The sequence below is a fragment of the Entelurus aequoreus genome, linkage group LG23 (assembly GCF_033978785.1).
Source record: "Entelurus aequoreus isolate RoL-2023_Sb linkage group LG23, RoL_Eaeq_v1.1, whole genome shotgun sequence".
In the NCBI taxonomy this organism is placed as follows: Eukaryota; Metazoa; Chordata; class Actinopteri; order Syngnathiformes; family Syngnathidae; genus Entelurus; species Entelurus aequoreus.
The window spans coordinates 18058823-18081944 of NC_084753.1; the positions used below are offsets into that span (position 1 = coordinate 18058823).

General features: G+C 38.5%; 1 protein-coding gene across 4 annotated transcripts in view; it reads left to right on the forward strand.

Moving 5' to 3' along the window:
* nudt14 (nudix (nucleoside diphosphate linked moiety X)-type motif 14) overlaps positions 1-23122 on the forward strand; it is a 63196-nt gene that overhangs the window by 27220 nt on the left and 12854 nt on the right. For all 4 annotated transcript variants that reach the window (XM_062034896.1, XM_062034894.1, XM_062034895.1 and 1 more), the window contains 3 exons: positions 9516-9559; positions 19768-19832; positions 20241-20541. In XM_062034896.1, coding sequence (XP_061890880.1) covers positions 9516-9559; positions 19768-19832; positions 20241-20541 — 410 coding nt within the window. The remainder of the gene's footprint in view (positions 1-9515; positions 9560-19767; positions 19833-20240; positions 20542-23122) is intronic.

Here is a 23122-nt window from a genome sequence, read left to right on the forward strand (position 1 = left end):
GAGTTTTAAGATGAGACTTAAATGCTTCTACTGAGGTAGCATCTCTAACTTTTACCGGGAGGGCATTCCATAGTATTGGAGCCCGAATAGAAAACGCTCTATAGCCCGCAGACTTTTTTTGGGCTCTGGGAATCACTAATAAGCCGGAGTTCTTTGAACGCAGATTTCTTGCCGGGACATATGGTACAATACAATCGTCAAGATAGGCAGGAGCTTGGCCGTGTAGTATTTTATACGTAAGTAGTAAAACCTTAAAGTCGCATCTTAGGTGCACAGGAAGCCAGTGCAAGTGAGCCAGTATAGGCGTAATATGATCAAACTTTCTTGTTTTTGTCAAAAGTCTAGCAGCCGCATTTTGTACCATCTGTAATCTTTTAATGCTAGACATAGGGAGGCCCGAAAATAAACGTTACAGTAATCGAGACGAGATGTAACGAACGCATGGATAATGATCTCAGCATCGCTTGTGGACAAAATGGGACGAATTTTAGCGATATTACGGAGATGAAAGAAGGCCGTTTTAGTAACACTCTTAATGTGCGACTCAAACGAGAGAGTTGGGTCGAAGATAATACCCAGATTCTTTACCGAGTCGCCTTGTTTAATTGTTTGGTTGTCAAATGTTAAGGTGGTATTATTAAATAGATGTCGGTGTTGAGCAGGACCGATAATCAGCATTTCCGTTTTCTTAGCGTTGAGTTGCAAAAAGTTAGCGGACATCCATTGTTTAATTTCATTAAGACACGCCTCCAGCTGACTACAATCCGGCGTGTTGGTCAGCTTTAGGGGCATGTAGAGTTGGGTGTCATCAGCATAACAGTGAAAGCTAACACCGTATTTGCGTATGATGTCACCTAGCGGCAGCATGTAAATACTAAAGAGTGCAGGGCCAAGAACCGAACCCTGGGGAACTCCGCACGTTACCTTAACATAGTCCGAGGTCACATTGTTATGGGAGACACACTGCATCCTGTCAGTAAGATAAGAGTTAAACCAAGACAAGGCTAAGTCTGTCATCCCAATACGCGTTTGGATACGCTCTAATAAAATATTATGATCAACAGTATCGAAAGCGGCGCTAAGATCAAGAAGCAGCAACATAGATGAAGCATCAGAATCCATCGTTAGCAATAGATCATTAGTCATTTTTGCGAGGGCTGTCTCCGTAGAATGATTTGCCCTGAAACCGGACTGAAAAGGTTCACAGAGATTGTTAGACGCTAAGTGTTCATTTAGCTGCTGTGCTACAATTTTTTCGAGGATTTTCGAGATAAACGGAAGGTGGGACACCGGCCGGTAGTTTACCAGGAGATCAGGATCGAGGTTAGGTCTTTTGAGTAGAGGATGAATAACCGCTTTTTTGAATGCTAGGGGAACAGTGCCAGAGGAAAGTGATACGTTTATAATATTTAACACTGATGGACCTAGTAATACAAAAAGCTCCTTGATAAGTTTCCCAGGAATTGGGTCAAGTAAACATTTTGTTTGTTTTGTCCCATTTACACATTTTGACAATTCCTCCAATGTTATTTCATCAAAGAGAGAGAAACTATTTTGGATGGTGGTATCCGTCGTATATACAGTCGTATTTGTGTTAATAGAACCCAGTTGTAGCTGAGATGCATTGTCTTTAATCTCTTTTCTAATGACTTCAATTTTCTTATTAAAGAAATTCATAAAGTCATCTGCTGAGTGGGTGGAGCTACTGGGAGGAGTCCCTTGTTGGTTTAGCGATGCTACTGTACTAAACATAAATTTAGGATCATTTTTGTTGAGGTGGATGAGATTTGAGTAATATTTAGCTTTAGCTGAGGTAAGCATGCGTTTATAAGTTATTAAACTATCACACCATGCTTGATGGAAAACCTCAAGTTTAGTCGCACGCCATTTGCGTTCCAGCTTTCTACATGATAATTTCTGGGCTTTAGTTTCTTCTGTAAACCATGGGATACGCCGTGGCGAAGTTAGTAGAGTGGCTGTGCCAGCAATCGGAGGGTTGCTGGTTACTGGGGTTCAACCCCCACCTTCTACCATCCTAGTCATGTCCGTTGTGTCCTTGGGCAAGACACTTCACCCTTGCTCCTGATGGCTGCTGGTTAGCGCCTTGCATGGCAGCTCCCGCCATCAGTGTGTGAATGTGTGTGTGAATGGGTGAATGTGGAAATACTGTCAAAGCGCTTTGAGTACCTTGAAGGTAGAAAAGCGCTATACAAGTATAACCCATTTTAGGGGCCCTTTTTAGCTTTAGCGGTGCTACAATATCAATGGTGTCGCGCAGGGCGTCATTAAAGTTGTTAGTGAGGTTATCAATAGAGCCCACATAATTTGGGAATGGTGCCATTACCGAAGGCAGTAGGTCAGTAAGAGTCGTCGTTGTGGCAGCATTAATGTTGCGGCTTATTATTAGTTTGTTGACAATGAGTCAGAACTTCGAATTTTATAAGGTAATGATCGGACATTACTTTAGTGTACGGGAGTATCGTAACTTTAGAGGTGGTGACACACCTGACAAGCACTAGATCTATCGTATTACCGTTGCGATGCGTGGGTTCATTTATTATTTGTGTAAGACCACAGCTATCAATTATAGTCTGGAGCGCCACGCATGGAGGGTCCGATGGGGTATTCATATGGATGTTAAAGTCCCCCATTATGATTATATTGTCGGCGTGCGTCACTAGATCAGCAACAAACTCTGAGAATTCACTGATGAAGTCCGAATAGGGCCCAGGGGGGCGGTAGATAACAGCCAGGTGGAGAGGCAGCGGTGTGACAAACCTCAAAGTGAGCACCTCAAACGAGTTATATTTATTATTTAGGTTAGGTGTAAGATTATAGTTTTCATTGTATATTAGTGCGACACCCCCTCCCCTTTTAAGAGGTCGGGCAACATGTGTATTGGTATAGTTAGGAGGAGATGCCTCATTTAGCGCAAAAAAATCGTCTGGTTTGAGCCAGGTCTCGGCGAGACCAACGACGTCAAGTTTGTTGTCTCTAATGACTTCATTAACTAATAACGTTTTGGAAGATAATGATCTTATGTTTAAAAAGCCCATATTATAGGTAGTGGGCTGTTTTGAGGATTGTTTGTTGAAATTATCCGAAGTAGCAATATTAATAATGTTGCGTTTATTATGCATATTGCACTTTAAATAGTTTCGACCATATCTAGGAATTGATACGACGGGGATATTCAGATTGTTTGCTTGATGTTGCGATAAACTGAACGCATCATAGTTAGCTACCTCAGTACAATGTATGTCTGCCTCTGACACGGTCACAAAAGAAAAAACATTATGTGAGTTGTGTTTTATTCTAAGAAAATTGCTATGTGTGCAGGGATTATCCAGCCTGACGCCGGCTAGTTCTAGTTTGAATGGCTTCTTACCCGGAGACTCCACGCTTCTTTGGTTAGCTTTTCTCTTTGTTGTTAGCCCAGCTCGGCATCCCCGCTTCTGCTTCCGCTCGCACCGCTTATGTCGTCTCCATTGGCGGTCACCGCTAGCACTTGACTCCGCTGCTAAAAAGGCCGCTCGATGTAGCCCACGAAGTATTCCCATGCTAGCGAGGAGGTCCACCGTACATGCATCTTTCAGTCTATAACGACCCGATCCATCCACATCCAGAATTGTCTGTCGGTCGTATGTGATCACAGAGTGTTCACGCTTTGAGCCAGCCATGAAATTGACAGAAATGACGGGTGTTTTTTGCCAAATCGCTCTACACTCCCAAGAGCGTTAGCATAGCCGCAGCATACCCATGCGCCGCCATCTTGCAATCCAGGAAGCTAAGGTCTTGGTCTGACTACTGTCCGTTTTTTTTAAAAATCCCCCAAAACTGCTATACTTTCGAGGGTACTTTGCCAGTTTTATCAACAATTTTTTTCACACTCAGTAGTACTCATTTTCAGTTTCTCTTTTCACTCCATGCAAACCATAAATCGGTAGACAACAAGATGACCCAACCAAAGTTGATACCATTACCTTTTGTTGGCCTTTAGCGTGTCACTCCCACTGATCAGTGATCACTTCCTGCGTTGCTCGGTTACCACAGCCTCAGTGCCTTTGTTCATGCAACCAACCTTGCTTTGCAACTTCCAGTTTCTTCCGACATTGAAGAAAAAGAAAATATCAAACACGTTTTTAAAAAATTACGTGTCTATCGCGATATACTGTATATTTACCGTAATTTCCGGACTATAAGCCGCACCTGACTATAAGCCGCACCAGCTAAATTTAGGGGAAAATACAGATTGCTCCATATATAAGCCGCACCCGACTATAAGCCGCAGGGTTTTGATGTGTAATTACCGTAGTATATTGGGGTTCCTGCTACCACGGAGGGGATTGTCGGGACAGAGATGACTGTTTGGGAACGCAAAGCGTCCCATTTATTAACAATAAATCTTTCAATCATTCAATCAAACTTTCACATCTTTGACATGGCGAACAGCATTCGTGCAGAGTACAAATAATACAACGGTGCAAAGTAATACAAAGTGCTCGCCTGTACGTTATCAAAATAACCAGCCTACCGGTATATGAAAAGTCAGTCTTTAATCATTGTGTCATCGTCTTCTTCCTGCGTACTAAAACCACTGAAATCCTCTTCGTCTGTGTCGGAGAAGAACAGGCCGTAAATAAGCCGCACCCTTGTATAAGCCGCAGGGACCAGAACGAGGGGAAAAAGTAGCGGCTTATAGTCCGGAAATTACGGTATATCGTTTTATCACCCAGCCCTACTTTCCAGCGCCTTATTTTTGCTTTGTTACCTCAAGGCATTCCGATTAAGTTTGATCTGAGTTCTTGACTGCTTGTTTCCCTGCCAACCCGGTGTTACGTCACATGCAACAAAGTTATCGAAAATGCTACCGCTTGTTTTTACGTGAATTCATCCGGTAGTACAGATGGAACTCGGTCGTTAGCTGTAAAAGTACTGAATTCGGTACCCAGCAACCTGCGGTGGGAGTCCACACAGGACATAATGACAAATCCATGACAACAATATAACATGCAAGATGCATCTGTGGATGACAAAAAGTTGTTTCATTAAATCAGATGGGTTCAACACTTTCCTGCAAATAAATGTAAAACATTGTTTTTTTCGTGTGGCGATTTGAGCTCCTTGTTATGAGCCGTCATGATCAGAGCCACCGCTTTGGTGAAAACGTGTCTTGTAGCTAGGGATGTAACGACAAACGATATAATGATAAACCGCGGTAAAATTCCAGACGATTAGTAATACCGTTTATATTTTTAATTACCGAAAAAACGTCCTTTATTAATGCATTTTAGGCAACACTGCTTACTTCCTGAAACAAAGTCCTAGCAGCGCTAGCGCATATGCACATGCGTCGTTCGGCTTGAAGAACTATTCGGACTTTGCTACGGAGATTTTCTCTCGGAGTAAACAGAGCCAAGCGCTTGGTTTAACTTCATTTTCCCTACTTCGTTTCCGTGGAGTCTTGGCTTGCTTTTAAGAGCGCATTGCTGTTTTTCGATGTGACAGGTGTGGACAATATTGGAGACAGACTCATTTGTCTCACACTAAAAGTATACAGCGAAGGAGAAAACTATTTGATGTTGCTTTTATTTTTTTCAATACGGTGTCCATCAGCTGCTGTGACTGAGAGTTAATGAGGTGAGGAAACATGCAACAGGCGACGTGTCGATAACGTTGCCACAAGTTGTTTATAAAGTAGTTTGTTTGTTTACTGGGATGTTCACTCCTTTATTTAACTACTAACTTTATCAGTGTTCAAATAACATAAGTACTAGCTTTAGTGTTTTGTCATCTCATCGAATTGAACGGAGGCTGTGAAGATTGTGTATTCGATATGAGAGGTACCACTCCTGTTGATTTTTGTTGGCCAAACTGTTGGTGTTGTTGGAGAAGAACAACGCTTGTTTATTTAACTTTATTTTCATTAGCCAAACTGCTTTGTGTTTTATTTTGATATCAAAAAGTAAACGGCAAATTGTTGTTGTTTTTTTTTACATGTTTTTTTTAATTTCATAAAGTTGTTATTTTAAAAACCATTCATGTGACATATGTTAATATTTTATGGTTTATAGTTAATTCCTATACGACATTTCTGCGCAAACTCTTAATGGATCTGTCCCCATACAGCATGTAAATGTACATAACTTAAAGAATACCTCTCACTATCAAAATGTAAAAATAGAGATAATGTCTTCATGTAATGAGAAAAAGATGACACGTTGATACTTAACTATTAATGAACAAAAAACAAATATTTGTCTTTAAATATATGGGTAACCTTTTTATTTCGACATTACAAATTACTTGATGGCGTCGCGTTCACACCCCAACACTGTTTTACCTAACATAATCAATAATCATAATCATCAATCAAAATTGATATTCATCTTAATTATTATTGTGGCCATAATTTTGCAGCCCTATGTATAAGATTAGATTTCATACATGAACACTATTTTCATATACATGGACAAAAAGTGCAGTTACGTCTTATGGCCATCAGGTGCCATCTTGCAAAATTCTTACATTTGTTTTTATTTATTTTTTATCTCTTATGTCCATAAAGTGCTATCTTGCACAATGTTCACAATTGTTTTATTTATTTATATATTTTTCTACCATATTACTTTGTTGATAACGCTTGTGTTTCTTTCATATGCTCATTCAATTTCTACCTGAAACAGTGTTTTTATCCACAACAATGGTTCTCCTACAAAGGAAATCATTTTCAATGTGTTGTGTTTTTTTGTTGTTTTTTTTTTAAATACAACTTTGTTAAAAGATTTTTTTGTACATTTTGAGCACGTTTAAAAATGCAGCGATAATAATGATAACCGTAATAAGAAATGTTCATACTGTGACATCCCTACTTGTAGCGTAGTGGTGCCTTTCTTTTTCGGCTCGCTCCGCCGAGTCACCCCGACCACAGTTCTAATCGAATGAGCTAAAATAAGACTTTTGTGCATCTCGTCTCACGTCCGAGGAGCGGCAGCCAGCATATCAAACATAAGTAGGTGACGATCAGATGTCTTCATTTCACGCTGAAAGTGAAATTGAGTGGATAATTCCATATCATTATCGTTTTCTCGAATGCAGCCTTGAAACCCAGCATGTACTTGAACCCGCCCCATCTAAAGGTAATGGCTATAATAAACTTGACTCTCAAGATGCTAAGCAAATTCCTTTACACTCCTAAGTAATGAGAAACATCCGAGACAATGTGCAAATCACTTCCCACACACCGAACACCCGGTGTTCTCTTTTGTGCTGCTTCTTAACCACACATCTGATGGTGTGTAATGCTGCACATCCTGTTGATGTGACAACATGACCGCAGGGCATATAAAAAGCTATTTACCACCTCTGCCACCAAAGCTGAATAACAATAGGGCGTGTTTTAGCATTTAGTCATCAGGATTCCCTCCCTGAAACTTAATCCAGCGCGGAAACACCCATCCTTTCATTTCAGCTTCTTCTTTTTAAAGTCATTGTTGCTATTTCGTTTAAAGCTAAGACACATTTTGGTCCCCATCAGTCAAGGGTGACGTCCCTAGACCATAGAAGTTATTTGTCAGTGCTGCTTCAAACCTTTGGGAATTATTGAAGATTACCTAACACAAATGGCTGAGGAAGAAGTTCAGATCTGTAGCAAGGTTTTCTCTTACTATTTTAACCCATTATCTTCATCGCTTTCAGAGAAAGTTCTCAAAAAATGTCTCCCAGACTCTTTACTAATAATGATTTAGTTCAGTTCAGTTCAGTTTCAGTTTATTTCGAACATGCATACGATGCAATGTAATGCATCACACAATTCCAGTTGTTTCATTACAGCACGTCCGAAAAGGAGTAAGAAGAAGCAGAGCTTATTTAATCCTACCCCTTTCCATATCATAGCTATTTTATCCAATATCCTTGTTCTCTGTAACAGAACAGTGAACATATAAATAATATACCATGGTAAGCAAACAAATATTAAATACATAAATATTTGTCTCAATAAAAAAAAAAAAGAAGGAAAAAAAAGGGTTTAAGATGTTCATCATAATTCTTGTTCTGTGTACTTTATGAACACTTGTAGTTTGAACATTCTCTTAAACTGAATCATATTGGTGCTTTGTTTGATTTCTTTGGTTAATCCGTTCCATAATTTAATTCCACATACTGATATGCTAAAGGTTTTAAGTGTTGTACGAGCATACAAATGTTTTAAATTAGATTTTCCTCTTAAGGTTATATTTCTCCTCTTTTGTTGAGAAGAATTGTTGTATTTTCTTGGGTAGCAGGTTATAGTTTGCTTTATACATAATTTTAGCTGTTTGCAAATGCACAAAATCGTTGAATTTCAATAATTGTGATTTAATAAAGGGTTTTTTATGTTCTCTATATCCAACATTATGTATTATTCTAAGATCTTTTTTGTAACACAGTTAGTGAATGAAGCGCACATTTGTAGTTGTTTCCCCATATTTCTACACAACAACTCAGATATGTTAACACTAGTGACCAGTAAAGAATATGAAGTGATTTTTGGTCTAGAACATGTTTTGCGTTATTCATTATTGATGTGTTTCTTACTACTTTATGTTGTATATTTTTTACATGAGATTTCCAATGTGTTTTCTTTTACCCTTTCAATATTTACTCCGTCTATCTGTATTTGTGTTTGACCTTCTCTTCTCCTGTTACCAAATAGCATTATTTTAGTCTTACTGAGATTCAAAGATAGTCTGTTTTTGTCAAACCATCTTTTTAATTTGTTAATTTCTTCTGTTATTATTTGTATTATCTTCTGTGTGTTCTCTCCTGAACAAAATGTCGTTGTATCATCTGCAAATAATACTAACTTTAAGTCCTTTGTAACTTTACAAATGTCATTTATATAGAGATTAAACAATTTTGGTCCGAGTAGTGAACCCTGAGGTACGCCACAAGATATTTTTAGCTCTGTAGAAGTGTGTTCGCCTATCTTCACGTATTGCTTCCTGTTGGTTAAGTAGCTTCTAATCCAGTTCAAGATCAACCACACATTTAGAATAATGTAGAAAATGGATGGATTTACAACATTTTGCCCAACTGAATTGAATCGCGCTTGACAAACCCCGTCTTTGTTTATATCCAATCCAGAACTATAATACTCCTTGAAAAATGATAAGTCAAAAATCTCCAAGTGCTCCAAGTCCCACATTGCATTGTTCCATTACTGTCCCATATAAAAGTGAGAATCCGATTAATTTGCAAAAGATATTCAGTCTAAGAGGCTACTAGTCAAAGATGCATGCCAGACTTTAGTAGTTTTACATGAACTGAGCGTCTGTTGTCGGGAAGCTTATTGCTTTAGCAGTACCCAGATTCAATAAATCAAAGATGATTTGGCATCCAGACTTCAAGGACCTCACGCTTCAAAGGAAGCACCTAATTCTGCCTAACCGGAGCATTTGAGCATTCAAATAGTTTAGTGCTTTCTTTTTATTGCAGTCACTCACAGACTGTGTTTCCATCTTATCTCTCCACAGAATGGCACAAAAAAGTCCTGGGACTTCATGCGAACTCATGACAGGTAACCACACCCTTGCTTTGCAGCGTTTGATTGACACTTTAATTGGCGCAAATGAAGCATTAAGGAAAAATGAAAGTAACATTGAAAAATAAACATTCTAAATAGTGATGGGAATCGAAAACCGGTTCTTGTTTAGAACTGGTTCCCAGTGTATCAATTCCTTGGAATTGGAAGCCATTTATTCAAACAAATCTCTTGTCGATCCTTCCGGGTGGGGATGACGTCGCGTAGTGACGTCAGATCTCAAAATGGCGGGCAACAAACGCTCTACACTTGACTACATTTTACAAGAAAATATTGCAACAGCGCTACTTGTAATAATTATAAAGCTGCTAGTTTATCAAGAGGAGGACATGCGAGCAATATGCTGAAACATTTGAACACAGCATGCAATAATTATAAATGAAAGTTGTGTTTTTAACCGCTCCAGCAGCAGTAACCCGAGCACGTCATCTGAATACAACAGGTACTAACACCTCCTATCATGTTAGTGTAAACCTGGGCAAATTAAGGCCCGGGGTCCACATGCGGCCCGTTAAGCTTTTCAATCTGGCCCACCGGACAGAACTATACAAAGTATTTCAATGGTTGGAATCTGCGCTTATGGATGATATACCAGTTACTATGGTAATCTAATTAGTTACTATGGTCATCTAATTAGTTACTATGGTAATCTACGTCACAGCAGCTCAGACGAGGCACCAAGCAGTGTGGGTGGTAAGCGTTTGCACAGACGCGGAAGGAGATTTTCACAACAAAGTTCTAAAGCTTAGTGATATATCAGATATATCTAGGGATGATGTTCGAAAACCTGTTCTCCGATTGTTCGATAAGAAAATAACTGATTCCATGGATTCGAATCCCTTTTTGAGAAATGGTTCCCGTTATCGAAGCCACTATAGTAAAGAAAAAGATTTGGTTCTTTATTCAAATCCCTGGGAACGAATCCCGTGTCACAGGAAATGTCCTGTGGCACGTCACAGGAAATGATGTAGCTCAGTCATTCGGCGGCAGATACAGAAGCAGCAACAACTATGGACTGGAAATAACGCTCCAAGGCATGGCTTCACTTAACTAAGAAATACAACGAGGAAACGGCTATCTGCAATTATTGCCAGGCTTTGCTTTCCTGTAAGGGGAGCAGTACAACAAACATGTTGAAACATGTTCAGGCCGTACATAATCTGAAGGTTAGAGAAAGGTGTCGTGGAGAAGCAACGACAGAGATGACGAAGCAAACCCCTCTTCCTCTGCTTCAACCTGCAGTCACAGTGATAGTGCCGGTGAGTAACTAACGTTAACTGTTGCCGGTTCATTTCCATATCTGCTCATTTGTAGCCTTTAGGCTAAAATAACGTTACCTCTTATGTCAACCAGGACTGCAGTAATGTTAGCTAGACTAATGTTACCTAAGCATAGTCAGTGGCTAACGGTAACGTTAACGTTAGCCTTTTTGTATGTGTCTGATAACGTTAACGTTATCTTTTAGCCTACACCACTCCAGAGTTTGCAGGTTCGTCTAATAAATAATACAAATGAATGCAGGATTTTCCCTGCATGTATTTATTTATTTAATTTAATTTTTTTCTTAAAAAATATAAGTGAAGGCTGCCAAAAGTGAGTTTTTGTTAAACCAAGTATTGTGTGTTTTTTCCATATACAAACCTATCTGGATTCGATAAGAGAAACGATAAGGAATCGGTTTGATAAGAGGATTCGATAATGGCATCGAAATCAATACTTTCTTAACATGCATCATCCCTAGATACATCAGATTGTAGGTGGGTTTATTTTGTACCCTTTGCGTTCATATTTCAGTGTTTGTTGCATTTTTGTTGCGTTTCACTTGATTGTAAAATATGTCGATCGAAAGGGGGTGTGAGATTCATATTTTGTCAATATTCAGTGTTTTAACCTTCATAGAAAAATGTAAAATTCCATTGTTTTTTAAGGCGGTCTGTCATAACGTTTTTAGCATTAAATCAGACATTATTGTGAGGATTTGTATTAGTGTTCCTAAAAATAGATATACCGGCCCCAGACACATTTTTTTCTCTAAATGTGGCCCCCGAGTCAAAATAATTGCCCAGGCCTGTGTTAGTGCTATTATTTGTTAATGCCTTTTGACACACATTGAGAGTAACGGATTCTGACTGTCTTTCGAGGCAAGCAGTACTCGCCCGAGTTTACGTCTGCCGTTAAACTAATGTCACCGAGCAGCAACTAAGTTTGGTCAAAAGTTAGCATTTTCGGTAGGTGAATGTTCAATTGTACTCAGAGAAAAGTTGCATGTTTTCCTGCAACCAGATTTTGTCTGTCATAATATTATACAGGTGAAAATCAAAAAATTACTCCATTCATGTCAGCAATTTACTTCAAATGTGAAACTAATCTGTGAAATGAATTTATTACATGTAGGCCGTCTATATGTTATAATTCAGATCATCATGGCTTACAGTTTTTGAAACCTTACGTTTTCTGAGATTTACAATTCAAAGTTTTCATAAACTGTAAGCTATAATCATCAAAGTTATAATCCATAAATGCTTGACATACCTCACTATGCATGTAATAACTTAATATTACATGTTACTAAATGTGACATTATAGTGTAATTTGCACATGATTAAAGTCTACAGAAGAATATTAATTATTTATTTGTTTCTTTTTTTTTCTTCTATACTACGTATGCCTCTTGAGATCTTGCTGTAGGCTTTGTAAGGTCACGTTATCTCTAAACTAATCAAAATTGATGCTATTTCACCATTTTTTCTCTTTTTTCCCCCCAAATAAGAATCGATAAGAGGACCGTTAAGGAACCGAATTGTTTGCGGAATTGAAAGTAGAATCTGAACCGGAAAAAAACATACAAATTCCCATCCCTAATGTCAAATTACACTTACAAAGTTTCTTATGTGGATATAAAGTTGGGCTATTCAACTGGCGGTCCGGAGTTCAGTTAAAAACTTGGGGGACAAACATTTTTGCAGCAAATTTCTAAAAACTGTTGTATAGAGGAACTTGGTCCATTGTAAACATACCGGCAGGTACTTGCATTGACATTTAACCTTGCTAACTAACAGAACACTGGGGTCCAAACTTGTGAAGTACATACCTGAGGCGTTCCTCAAAGCACCCCTTTATGTCCTCTCCTTTTTGGCAGTTACATATTTTTGTCATAATGTGATTTGTGTAACTAAGGTGTTGCTTTAGCTTGTTTACTTCAGATGTAGTCAGTATTTGTTTGTTCAATGCATTTAGTTATACTAGTGGTGTTCCATTTTTGGTCCTCTCTTTTTTATCATTCGGGCTATTCAACTGTTGGTTCAGTTAAACAAAACTTGTAAGAGACTCACGTTTTTTGCAGAAGGTCGGTAAAAACAGCAGAGCGCTCCTTTAACGCTGATAAAACAAGACTAATAGTGAAACAAGAAGGCTGCCTCGGTCCACAGCATACTGGAAATGTGGCCCCCAAAACAATTTAGTTTAATATCCCTCATATACAGTTAGGGATGTAACGATAAACAGTATTAATGATAAGCTCCTGACAGTTAGTATTATCGTTTTAAATAGACATTTTCCAAAAAAAACGAGATTGATAACTGCACTTTGATAAACTCAGGATTTGAATGGCGCCAGCTCACTATTTTAAATCCTAACATGAAAACAAGAGACAATAATATCTTTCCATATTAAGAAATGACCTACCACAATCTAAACCTAAAACATTGCTGTTTGAGCAACTAAGCTATTTAATTATGCACATTGAACCTACAAGCTGTGCTCTCTTAGCAATTAATTTTTGTTCTATACTGAGAGACAGAGGCGTTTTTACGGTGCGTCTAAGAACCGCTCAAAAGAGTAGGACGCCACAATGCTCGCCAGAAATGATAAATAATAAAAATAGATTTGATTTGTTATACACTTTTAATTTATATAAATATTAAAAATTTAACAGTACAATTCATTATTTAAAACAAAAAAAGCTTAGCCATTAAAACAGATAAATTACTAAGACTAAAACACTACCAGTGATGCATAAGTGGGTTTTCTAACTGTCTATTTATTTTAGTTAAAAAAAAATGCCCTTGCTGACAAGATTTGAATGTGTGTATAAATACTTTTTGAGCACATTCAACAATAATGGGATAATAATAATAACTGATAATATTTGGTTCTGATATCCGTAGTATGAAATGTTCATATCGTTACATCCCTACATGATCTCTGTCCACACAAAAACCTATTCAAAGACAATTTTCAACAATCAGAACCCCTTGAAAGTCCGCCACAGCTGACTTAGTGGAATTAAAACACGTTTGTTCATTAGTATAGTGATATATTAGATGTACAATGACATTTACATTGTCTTTAAAATCACAGGGATGAACAGGCTTGTCTGCAGTTGCACAAAATGAAAACCAAAACTCATTAGTAAATAGCTTAATGTTTTGTTAAGTAATGTTTGTAAAAGCTTATATAATGTCACGCATTCCTTATGACACAAACCAAACAGTTTAGTTTTACCCGCTGAAGGTAAGTTTTTGTCCTTTTAAGGAAAAAACTCTAAGTTGACGTGTGGACAAGGCCTAGAGACCTCATTATTTTGGGAAAATGGAGCCCCTTTATTGTACTTGTCAATAGCTATAATTATCTAAGCCTCACAGGGCGTCCTGTAAGAGAAATATCACACGTCCACGTCAAAGCCCTGGTTTCTTCTGTGTTCTGCCTGAGGAACGCTAATGGTCAGAGGTACGTCTCAGGTCATTTAAGCTCTCTTTCCTCTACTCTTAACCCCAAAAGAAGTCCTTGTAGAAACAGCACTCCTGAGACAAAGGCTGTTAACCTCATACATGTATTTCCGAGAGGAAATAGGCCACGGGAGCCGGCAATTCTTTCCCAGGTGTCAAAGTAGTATTTCCCGTTTTGACATGTATTGAATGGACCTAAATTTGTTTAGCATTTTTGTTTAAGTGGGCATTACAGTTTCCTCTGTGCAGGGTTGAGTCATGTCTAAGCTTCTTTGCACGTTTCAGGTGAATGACCTAAAAATGTGAAAGCCAAATTTGGGGGCATCACCGATCTTTTTGGCAGATATGAAATCTGTTTGTTCTGGATTCTTCTTGTTTGTTGAAGACGTTTGCCTCTTTATTTCCAAAGGGCTTCTTCAGTTTTTAACTTTAGATCTGGAGTTTCCCTATATACCGGTATGTCCTTGGTGGGTGAGTCTCCAGGGAGTGGTAACCATAAGGTTGTCATTGTTAATATCGTCTTGCATGGCTGATGGACCGTCTTGCATACTAATGGGTCATTTACCTGCATCGTGGCAAAACAACTCGCTATAGGCAACTAACAAGTTTTGCGGATTACCAAGATCTGGATGACTGAGAATTTACTCAAACAATAAATATTGTTTGTCTTAAGATCAGCTCCTATTTCGCCATACCTAGACTAAAGTGTAGAATGGAAATGTCAAGACATCTCTATGAAATAGCTTAACACATTCTGCTTGTATGTGTGATCTTATCCAGTCATGCTGCATACTTAATAATAATTTGCTCAGAAAGTGGCCCAGTTCCCATCTCAATTGACAGCTACAATTGTGCACTGAGGACAGACTTGTTCACTGAGTTCATTGGGAGGCGTTCTGGGCCATTTGCGCCTGCATACTTTTAGCAGTGAGCACAAATGTGCTTGGAAGTGAGACGCGATCACAAGTAGTTGCTCAAGTTGTGGAAGATATGCAACATAGGCAGGAAGCGAACTGTACACACAAATCAACAGACTAACTCATCCAAAGCCTTCATCACTTTTGTCCCATTAATTTCTCAACTAGTACTTCTATGACCTTTGCTTGACCTTAGTACCTGGAAACTATTTTGATTGCTCAGTGTAGCAGATTAAGGCTGCCAAGGGGAGTTATATGTGAATAGCTGAAGTCATGTTGTTGTTTTTAAAACGGCAAACTAGTTTGGACAGAATCAACAGCGCACAACCAAGAAGTGCATGCATTTTTTTGTCAAATTTCTTCAAAACCGCTTTAGTCAACCATCAATTTCACGCACTCAGCCAAATTCCTATAATTTGCTATGATTGGTGAGGAATTACCAAACATTACTCTCGAAGAATCCTATTGCTATTATAACTTACATATAACTTAATTTTTACCGGGGGCCGCATGAGCTACCCGAGCACTGCTGGAGGGCCACATCGACAATATTTCAATTAAATTTTGCTCAATATTATTTTTGATATATACCGTAAGATAAATAATAATAATAATAATAATAATAATTAATAATAATAGTAATACTTCAACATAGTGTGTGTAACAGCATTCCATGACTAATATAAATAAATTAACATTAATAATAAATGACAGTAAAATAAGCACACGTATGACTGAGGAGTCATAGTGTAACTTTGTGTGGTGTTTGAGTTGTCCGACTTTTTGTGTGGCCATAAACGCACCAGTGGTTTAGTGCTATGCGTGTTGGTGACAGATGACAAGTTGGTTTTGGCCTGGTTTGTACGGCAGAAAATGACTAGTTTTTCGAGATAGAATTGTTTTACTCATGTTTTTGGTGTGGTTATGTCCGAATATAAACAGTTTTGCTCAATAAAGTGATCGATATAATTCCTGTCCTCGAAGCATCTCGATAGACGTTACAATAATTGAACGGTGTTCAATTGAACGGTGTTGACGAACACCGTTAGGGCCGCTTGTTGACACTGTCACTCAAAGTTGCATTGCAAAATTCCATAGAATAAATATGTTTATTTTGTTTAGAATTCAGATGGGATTTGATTTGGTGCGCGGCATATACCTGCTGCGCGCAGCGGACGCTTGAGCAGTGCGCAATTGCGCAGGCACGCTCCTTAGAGGGGACGTTGCTTTGCAGTTCATGTCTTGTTGAAAACACGGCATTCCTCATCAACTTTTCTCTTTTTAGCGTCTCGGGTGTAAACCGTGCATCACTTGTCGCTGCATGTGCACCTTCACTCACAGGTTACACACGGACACACGCCCATAAATAATACTTTTCAAAATAAAAGCAGCACAGTTGTATTGCGCGCACGACATAGATACTTTTTAACATTTATTTTGTAATTTATAATTGGCCTCAGAATGCCCAGGTCTGGTCTACAAGGTTAATACAGTTAGCTTCTCTTTCTTGCCCTCCATGTATCTGCTTTCTTTTGTAAATCAAGTTATCATTACATATATGTATTGTTGCATTGGAAACAATTGTATTGTTGATAATAGAGGTAATTATTGTAATTATTTATTATCAATAGTGCTATTTCTATTGATATTTTTATTGCTCCATTTGTAGTGCAATAATGTTCATTGTCATTTATGTGTTATTAATATTTATTTCACTAACTGCTTCTTTGCTATCACTTTTCGTATCATATTTGTACATATCCTATTTGCTGATGCTGTTCTGTTGGGGTTGTTGTTACTGTTGATGTTGTCTCTCTGTCTTATCCCCTTTTTGTTCCCGCAATTTCCCCCTCTGTCTTCCTTTTTTTCTCTTTCTATCCCCTCCTGCTTTGGTCCGGCTGCGCCAAACAATAATATTAATCCATTTAATAAAGTCAAATACAAATAAGGCAACAAGAGAAGTATCTCACACTTTTTATTTGTAAAGTAAATCTGTACAGAAAATATGGGCATCTACATCAACAATATGATTTGCCTGAGTAGAGGGACAGGACAAAAAAAAGAAAAGAATCCTCATTTTAACTGAAAACATTGTGATCATGGTATCAAATACTGTATAAATTTGATTTTTTGCACCGGAAGAAGCTACTTTCTGCTGTTTTGATACTTAACAAAATCACTGCTCATATCCCACTGTCCGGGTTAAAGGCCCCTTGAGGAGGTAACACGTTTAATGGCGCATGAAAAATCCCAAGCGTCTTGGTATAACCATTAGAGCATTTTGTTTTTGGGAAGCTGCAGAAGAGCTGTAATGTGTGGAACAGTTTTAAAAGACCCAGAGTTGCCTCAAGGGACAGCTTCCATGCCTCAGGCCTGCATGTCCCACTTTTTTTGTTTTTGCCTCAATCTGCTGCATAATTGTACCTGTACCTGTGTTCTAGTGCAGATATGTTTCAACACAGCTCCTACTGTTCCACTTTTCCTTGTCTGGATTTTTGACACCTTCAGAATTTGAAAGAAAGGTGATGGTTATCAACATTCTCTGTGGTCTGAGCGTTGATACACTGTGAATATCCATGATTACCTCCACCAGGAGGTTATATAAACGTTGTCGTTGGTTTGTCTGTCTCTTAGTTACTTAGTCAGCAAAATAACTGACTAAGGTAATAAGGTAATGGTCGGATTTTCATAAAACCTTCAGAAAATATCCTAAATGGGATAAGGAACAGCTCATTTGATTTTGGGCCTGCTTCTGATCATTTCTATTATGTTACAAGCTTCAACTTCTGTGTATGCGTATGCTGGCGGTCTCACAGAGACAAAGACAGGGGATGAGTAGCAAATGTGCTCACGTTTCTTTAATTCCGCTATAGATAACTCAAGGAATTACGGGCAGATTTTTATCTACCTTCTAGGACATACATTCACATACAACAAAACTATGAATAATTGTATTTTTGGGGCATTCAGTCGATTGCAACTGGACTGTTCAGTTTTTCTTAAAAGACAATTTGCCTCTCATCCAAGTAGGCTTCATCTGTTCATGTTTATAGACCTATAGATTGGTCAGATCTAGTCTTGGATTTAGGTTGGTCGGATCTAGTCTAGACTAGTCTAATAAAGTCTTATATTTAGATTGATCAGATCTAGTCTGGACTAGAAATAATAGAAAATATTATAATGCTTTAATGTCTAAAACATGGGAGCATGACGAAATTTCAGGTGGCTACTCTGTTAGGTGACATTAAAATACAAGACAAACAATAAATATCATGTTAAAAATAAATACATAAATACCAGTACAATCATCAGTGAAAAATTGAAAAACAGTGTAAGTTATTGGGACGGATTCAATATCGTAATGGCCCACGGATAAAAACTGTTTTTAACTCTGTTTGTCCGATGATCTTCTCCGCTGTCCTGGTCACACTCTGCAGGGCCTTCCTGTCTGCAGCAGAGCAGGCAGCAAACCACACAGTTACGTAGTACTGGCTCTATGTTTGCCCCATAAAAAGATGCCTGCTTTTTCTCCTCAAGTTGGTTCCTCCGCAGCACGAAGGAAGTGGAGTCTCTGGCGTCCCTTTTTGACTAGTGCTGAAGTGTTGACAATCCATGTTATGTGGTCAGTCTACATCGCGGCCATCCATTTTTTGTTAAGAATAGAAAAATAATTTAACATAAAAATCCACTTTCCCATTTTATTTTGGTTTGAAAATAATAAAAAAAGAAAAACAGATCATTATCCATTATCCGTTATCTGTTAAAATTGAATAATTGGAAAACTATTTTCCGTAGTCCCTGTTACATATGAGAAGGTTGCACATGTGCAGTGTCTCATTTTCATATCCTCGTTTGTGAGTGACCTGGAACAACAACAGAAGAACAAGAGTGACGTATTGACGTAAAACTATTGACCGACGACACTGACACCATTCTTTGTCTTCTTCTTCTGTTGTTCCGGGTCACTCACAGACGAGGATCCTGAAAAGAGACACTGCGCATGTGCAAGCCACTTATATGCCCAAACAAATAGAACGAGGAATAGGGAAAAGAGTTTTGTTTTGATTCCCATTTTAGATTTTCAAACACTATAGTAATGTGGATATTGGACAGCGGATAACGATTGTTTTTTATTTTTTGTTATCAAACCAAAAAACGTGGAAAGTGGATTTTTATGTTAAATTATATTACTATTCCATCCAAAATTTAGATGGCCGCGACGTACACGAACCTGAGGTCCTCCGAGATATATGTTCCCAGGAACTTAAAGGAGGCCACAGTCTCCACACATGCTTAATTTCATTGAAATGGACCATGATCCCTTCTCTGTCCAATTAAAGTCTAAGACTAGATCTGACCAATCTAAATCTATGAGCATGAAGTGATGAACCCTCTTGGATGTGAGGTGAAACATCTTCTAAGACAAACAGAACAGTCGGTTGATTGAATGCCCTTAGAACACAACGACCTGGATGAATGCCAACATTCATATATATTATTAATTGTTTTATCGTAACATTTCCCCTTTATTTATCCTCAGTGTATCTGTGCTGATCTTCAACACCACCTCCCACTGTTTTGTCCTTGTCAAGCAGTTCCGTCCAGGTAAGCTTTGTTTAACCACTGCTGCTGCTTATTTATTTAATTCCCTCGACAATGTCAGATCTGCAGTATATTGTTACTCTGTAGCCACTTCTCACCAAAAAATAGTGTATTTCAAATCCCGTTTATTCATGCTGGTTGGAGCCACATTGCTTAAATACGCCACAAGAGGCCTACCTCCTTTGTTCGGCACTAAATTCAAGGAAGTCTGTGTATTAATATCTTTTGTTCGCTTCTATTGCTGGGAGGAAATGGATAGATAAAAAGATATTATGCACTTTATCCGAGACTTTGCTTGACGTTGGTGTTTAACATTTGGCCTGTGGATATTAATTATTAGTATAATGTGCTGTATTTTACGTGACACACTTAAATGCAACTTACGTACTAACATTAATGCTTATCCACTAGCTGTATTCATGTGTGAGTGGGAAAAGACCAAGACACAGCCATGTCAATCTGCTGAAAAGACAGAGGAGGGGGTCGCCGAAGCTGCAGCGTCTAGCTCCGAGAGCCAGGAGGCCCAAGCGCCTACAGCGGGGGAAAGCCCGTCTGCGTGGCCGCCGGCCGCCGCTGGGGTCACCTACGAGCTGTGCGCCGGGCTGGTGGACAAACCCAATCTCTCCTTGGAGGAAATCGCCAGACAGGAAGTGCTGGAGGAGTGTGGCTACGATGTGCCTGCTTCAAAACTCAAGAGGATTACTTCTTATCGGTGAGAAGTGTTATCTGTACCATTTGTATTTGTTCACTTTACGATATTATTCAAAACTCATACATCGCATACACATAATATTTGAACAATAAGCAGACAAGAAAGACCAACAAAACAAGTCAACCAGACTAAAAATATATATTGTAGTACTCATTAGGGCTGCAGCTATCGATTATTTTAATAATCGAGTAGTCTATCGATTAGTTTGATTAATTGGGTAATCGAATAAAACACATTTAATGGCTTCAATGTGTATTTTAGGTAAAATAGTTCAAATAAACAAAAGTTTAACATGTGTGAATTAATTCTAAGAAATAAGTACCTAAAAACTCTTCTCTGTTCGCCACCACACAGATAACTTTACGTTTTGCATATTTCAAGTAATGGGCACTCAATGCGGTCTTTTTATTAGTGCTCTCATTAATTGAATAATTGAAGCGACAGGCTGTTACATGGATTTGACTAATGTCCCAACCATTAAATATGCGTGGTGGTCAAGATAGCTCTGTTGTCAATGGTTACTACTCGCCAATAGCCTTTCTCAAAGAAAAAATTACCTATGCTTGTGTTGTTTTCGGCTGTATCAATCGTTCAAATTGCAAAAAGGATAAAGGTTTCTTCAGAGTTCCTCGAAATGTAATTAAAAAGGGAGGAAGAGTGCAAGATTTTAAGAAACAACGAGAAAAGCAGCTCACACTCCAGTCCAAGGGAGCAGAGTCAAAGAATGCACGAGTTTGCAGTGATCACTTTGTTAAAGGTTTGCTTGATATATTTTTTACGTTTATCATTTCCCATTTAAGTATTTTCCTAATGTTATTTGTATTTCTTAAACACATGTTTGCTTCGAGTGTTTCGAAAAGCACCAACTAAAGCGAGTCTAAATAAAATCAAGCACATTTAAGCAAAACCTTAAAGAGTTAAGCTTTTACCAAAGGCAGCAATCATAAATGAAGCTTTCAGCGCATACACAATGTTGACATCTATAGTTATATTTTGATAAAGACGGGAAAAACACACGTAATCGCAAACAGCAGGTGCAACAGCAACAAACATGGCAGTAGACGCCAAGTTAAATCATGACATGTAACCTTACCTCAGCAAAAACGATGCACATTTATCCGGGAGAGACTTGATACCAATGTCCTTGACCCAGCCACTCACAAAGAAGTTGTAGACCTCCACACTTTTCCAAGTTTCCTTCTGTTTTGTGGTGTACAATATGGCGTCTGGAGCACATCAGTTTGATATGTCTGAGAACGCGACCAACGTATAATTCTTGACATCACTCTACAAATCTTTTTTTGATAAAGTATAGGAATCTGTTCCATTGCATAGTTGGGTTTTTTCCTCATTGCTGCTTTTTGCAGGAAGATTTAAGCCTCTTTTGTACTCAGATTATAAAAATGGGACCCATTACCTCCCTGCTTTGCACTCAGCATCAAGGGTTGGAATTGGGGGTTAAATCACCAAAAATTATTCCCGGGCGCGGCCACTGCTGCTACTCACTGCTCCCCTCACCTGCCAGGGGGTGAACAAGGGGATGGGTCAAATGCAGAGGACAAATTTCACCACACCTATTGTGTGTGTGTGACAATCATTGGTGCTTTAACTTTAACTTTAACTTTAGATATCTTGCATGCACTTTAACTTTAGATATCTTGCACGCACTTTAACTTTAGATATCTTGCACGCTGCTTGCTGTTCATCAGCTATCTTAGCGTTGTTGATCACCACTGGTTTTCATTTCCAGAAGTGTCGGAATACAAGCAATAAATCAAATAGTTTTTCGATTAATAATTTCACGTCCAATACTAATTTACTGCACAATAATTTAGTTAAATGTGGTCCAACATGGTGTAGGTAAATGCTGTGTAAATCCTGCTTACATATATGCCTCACAAGATAAGGAAACATTTAAAACAGTTTTTTTCTAGTATCCTCCACTGATGATGGATGAGAGCTAAAGATTCAGAGATATATGCAGGGTCAACGGAAGCATCAAGTGAGCCATCAATCTTTTTAAATGTTTTATTAGCAAGCCCAATGAGACAACGCAGCAGGAAGAAAAACAACCCCTACCACACCTGCACAGGGTAGACTGACGGCTCTCATAACTGTGCTTTTGATTTGACTCGCTGGCCTCCTCCAGCTTTGTTGGTGTTGTCTATGGTCCTTGTTACGTGTGGGTCCGCTCCCATTTGAATAGATGGGTATCGTCTTAACCCTCACGACCCCTATGAGGGTACAGAATTTTGAAGGAAGTGCATTGTGTGGCGGTGAAGCTGCACGCTAAGGCACTGAAATGATTTACTGTGGCGGCTAAATGGGCTTTGTTGTGTATTATAAACACTCAGAGAGTGAAATGACATACACATTGTACTAGATGTTATTTGGGGTAGCAATTGTTTGATATATCTGATAACTATATTGAGCTCTCTACTTTTAACTGTGGTAGATATTTTGACTCATGAGAATATAAACATTTGCATGCTGCCTTTCGATACTTAATTCAGTGAAATCTAGATTTTGGAACTTAATTGGTTCTTGAACAGGATTTGTAAATCTAAAAGTTCGTATCGTG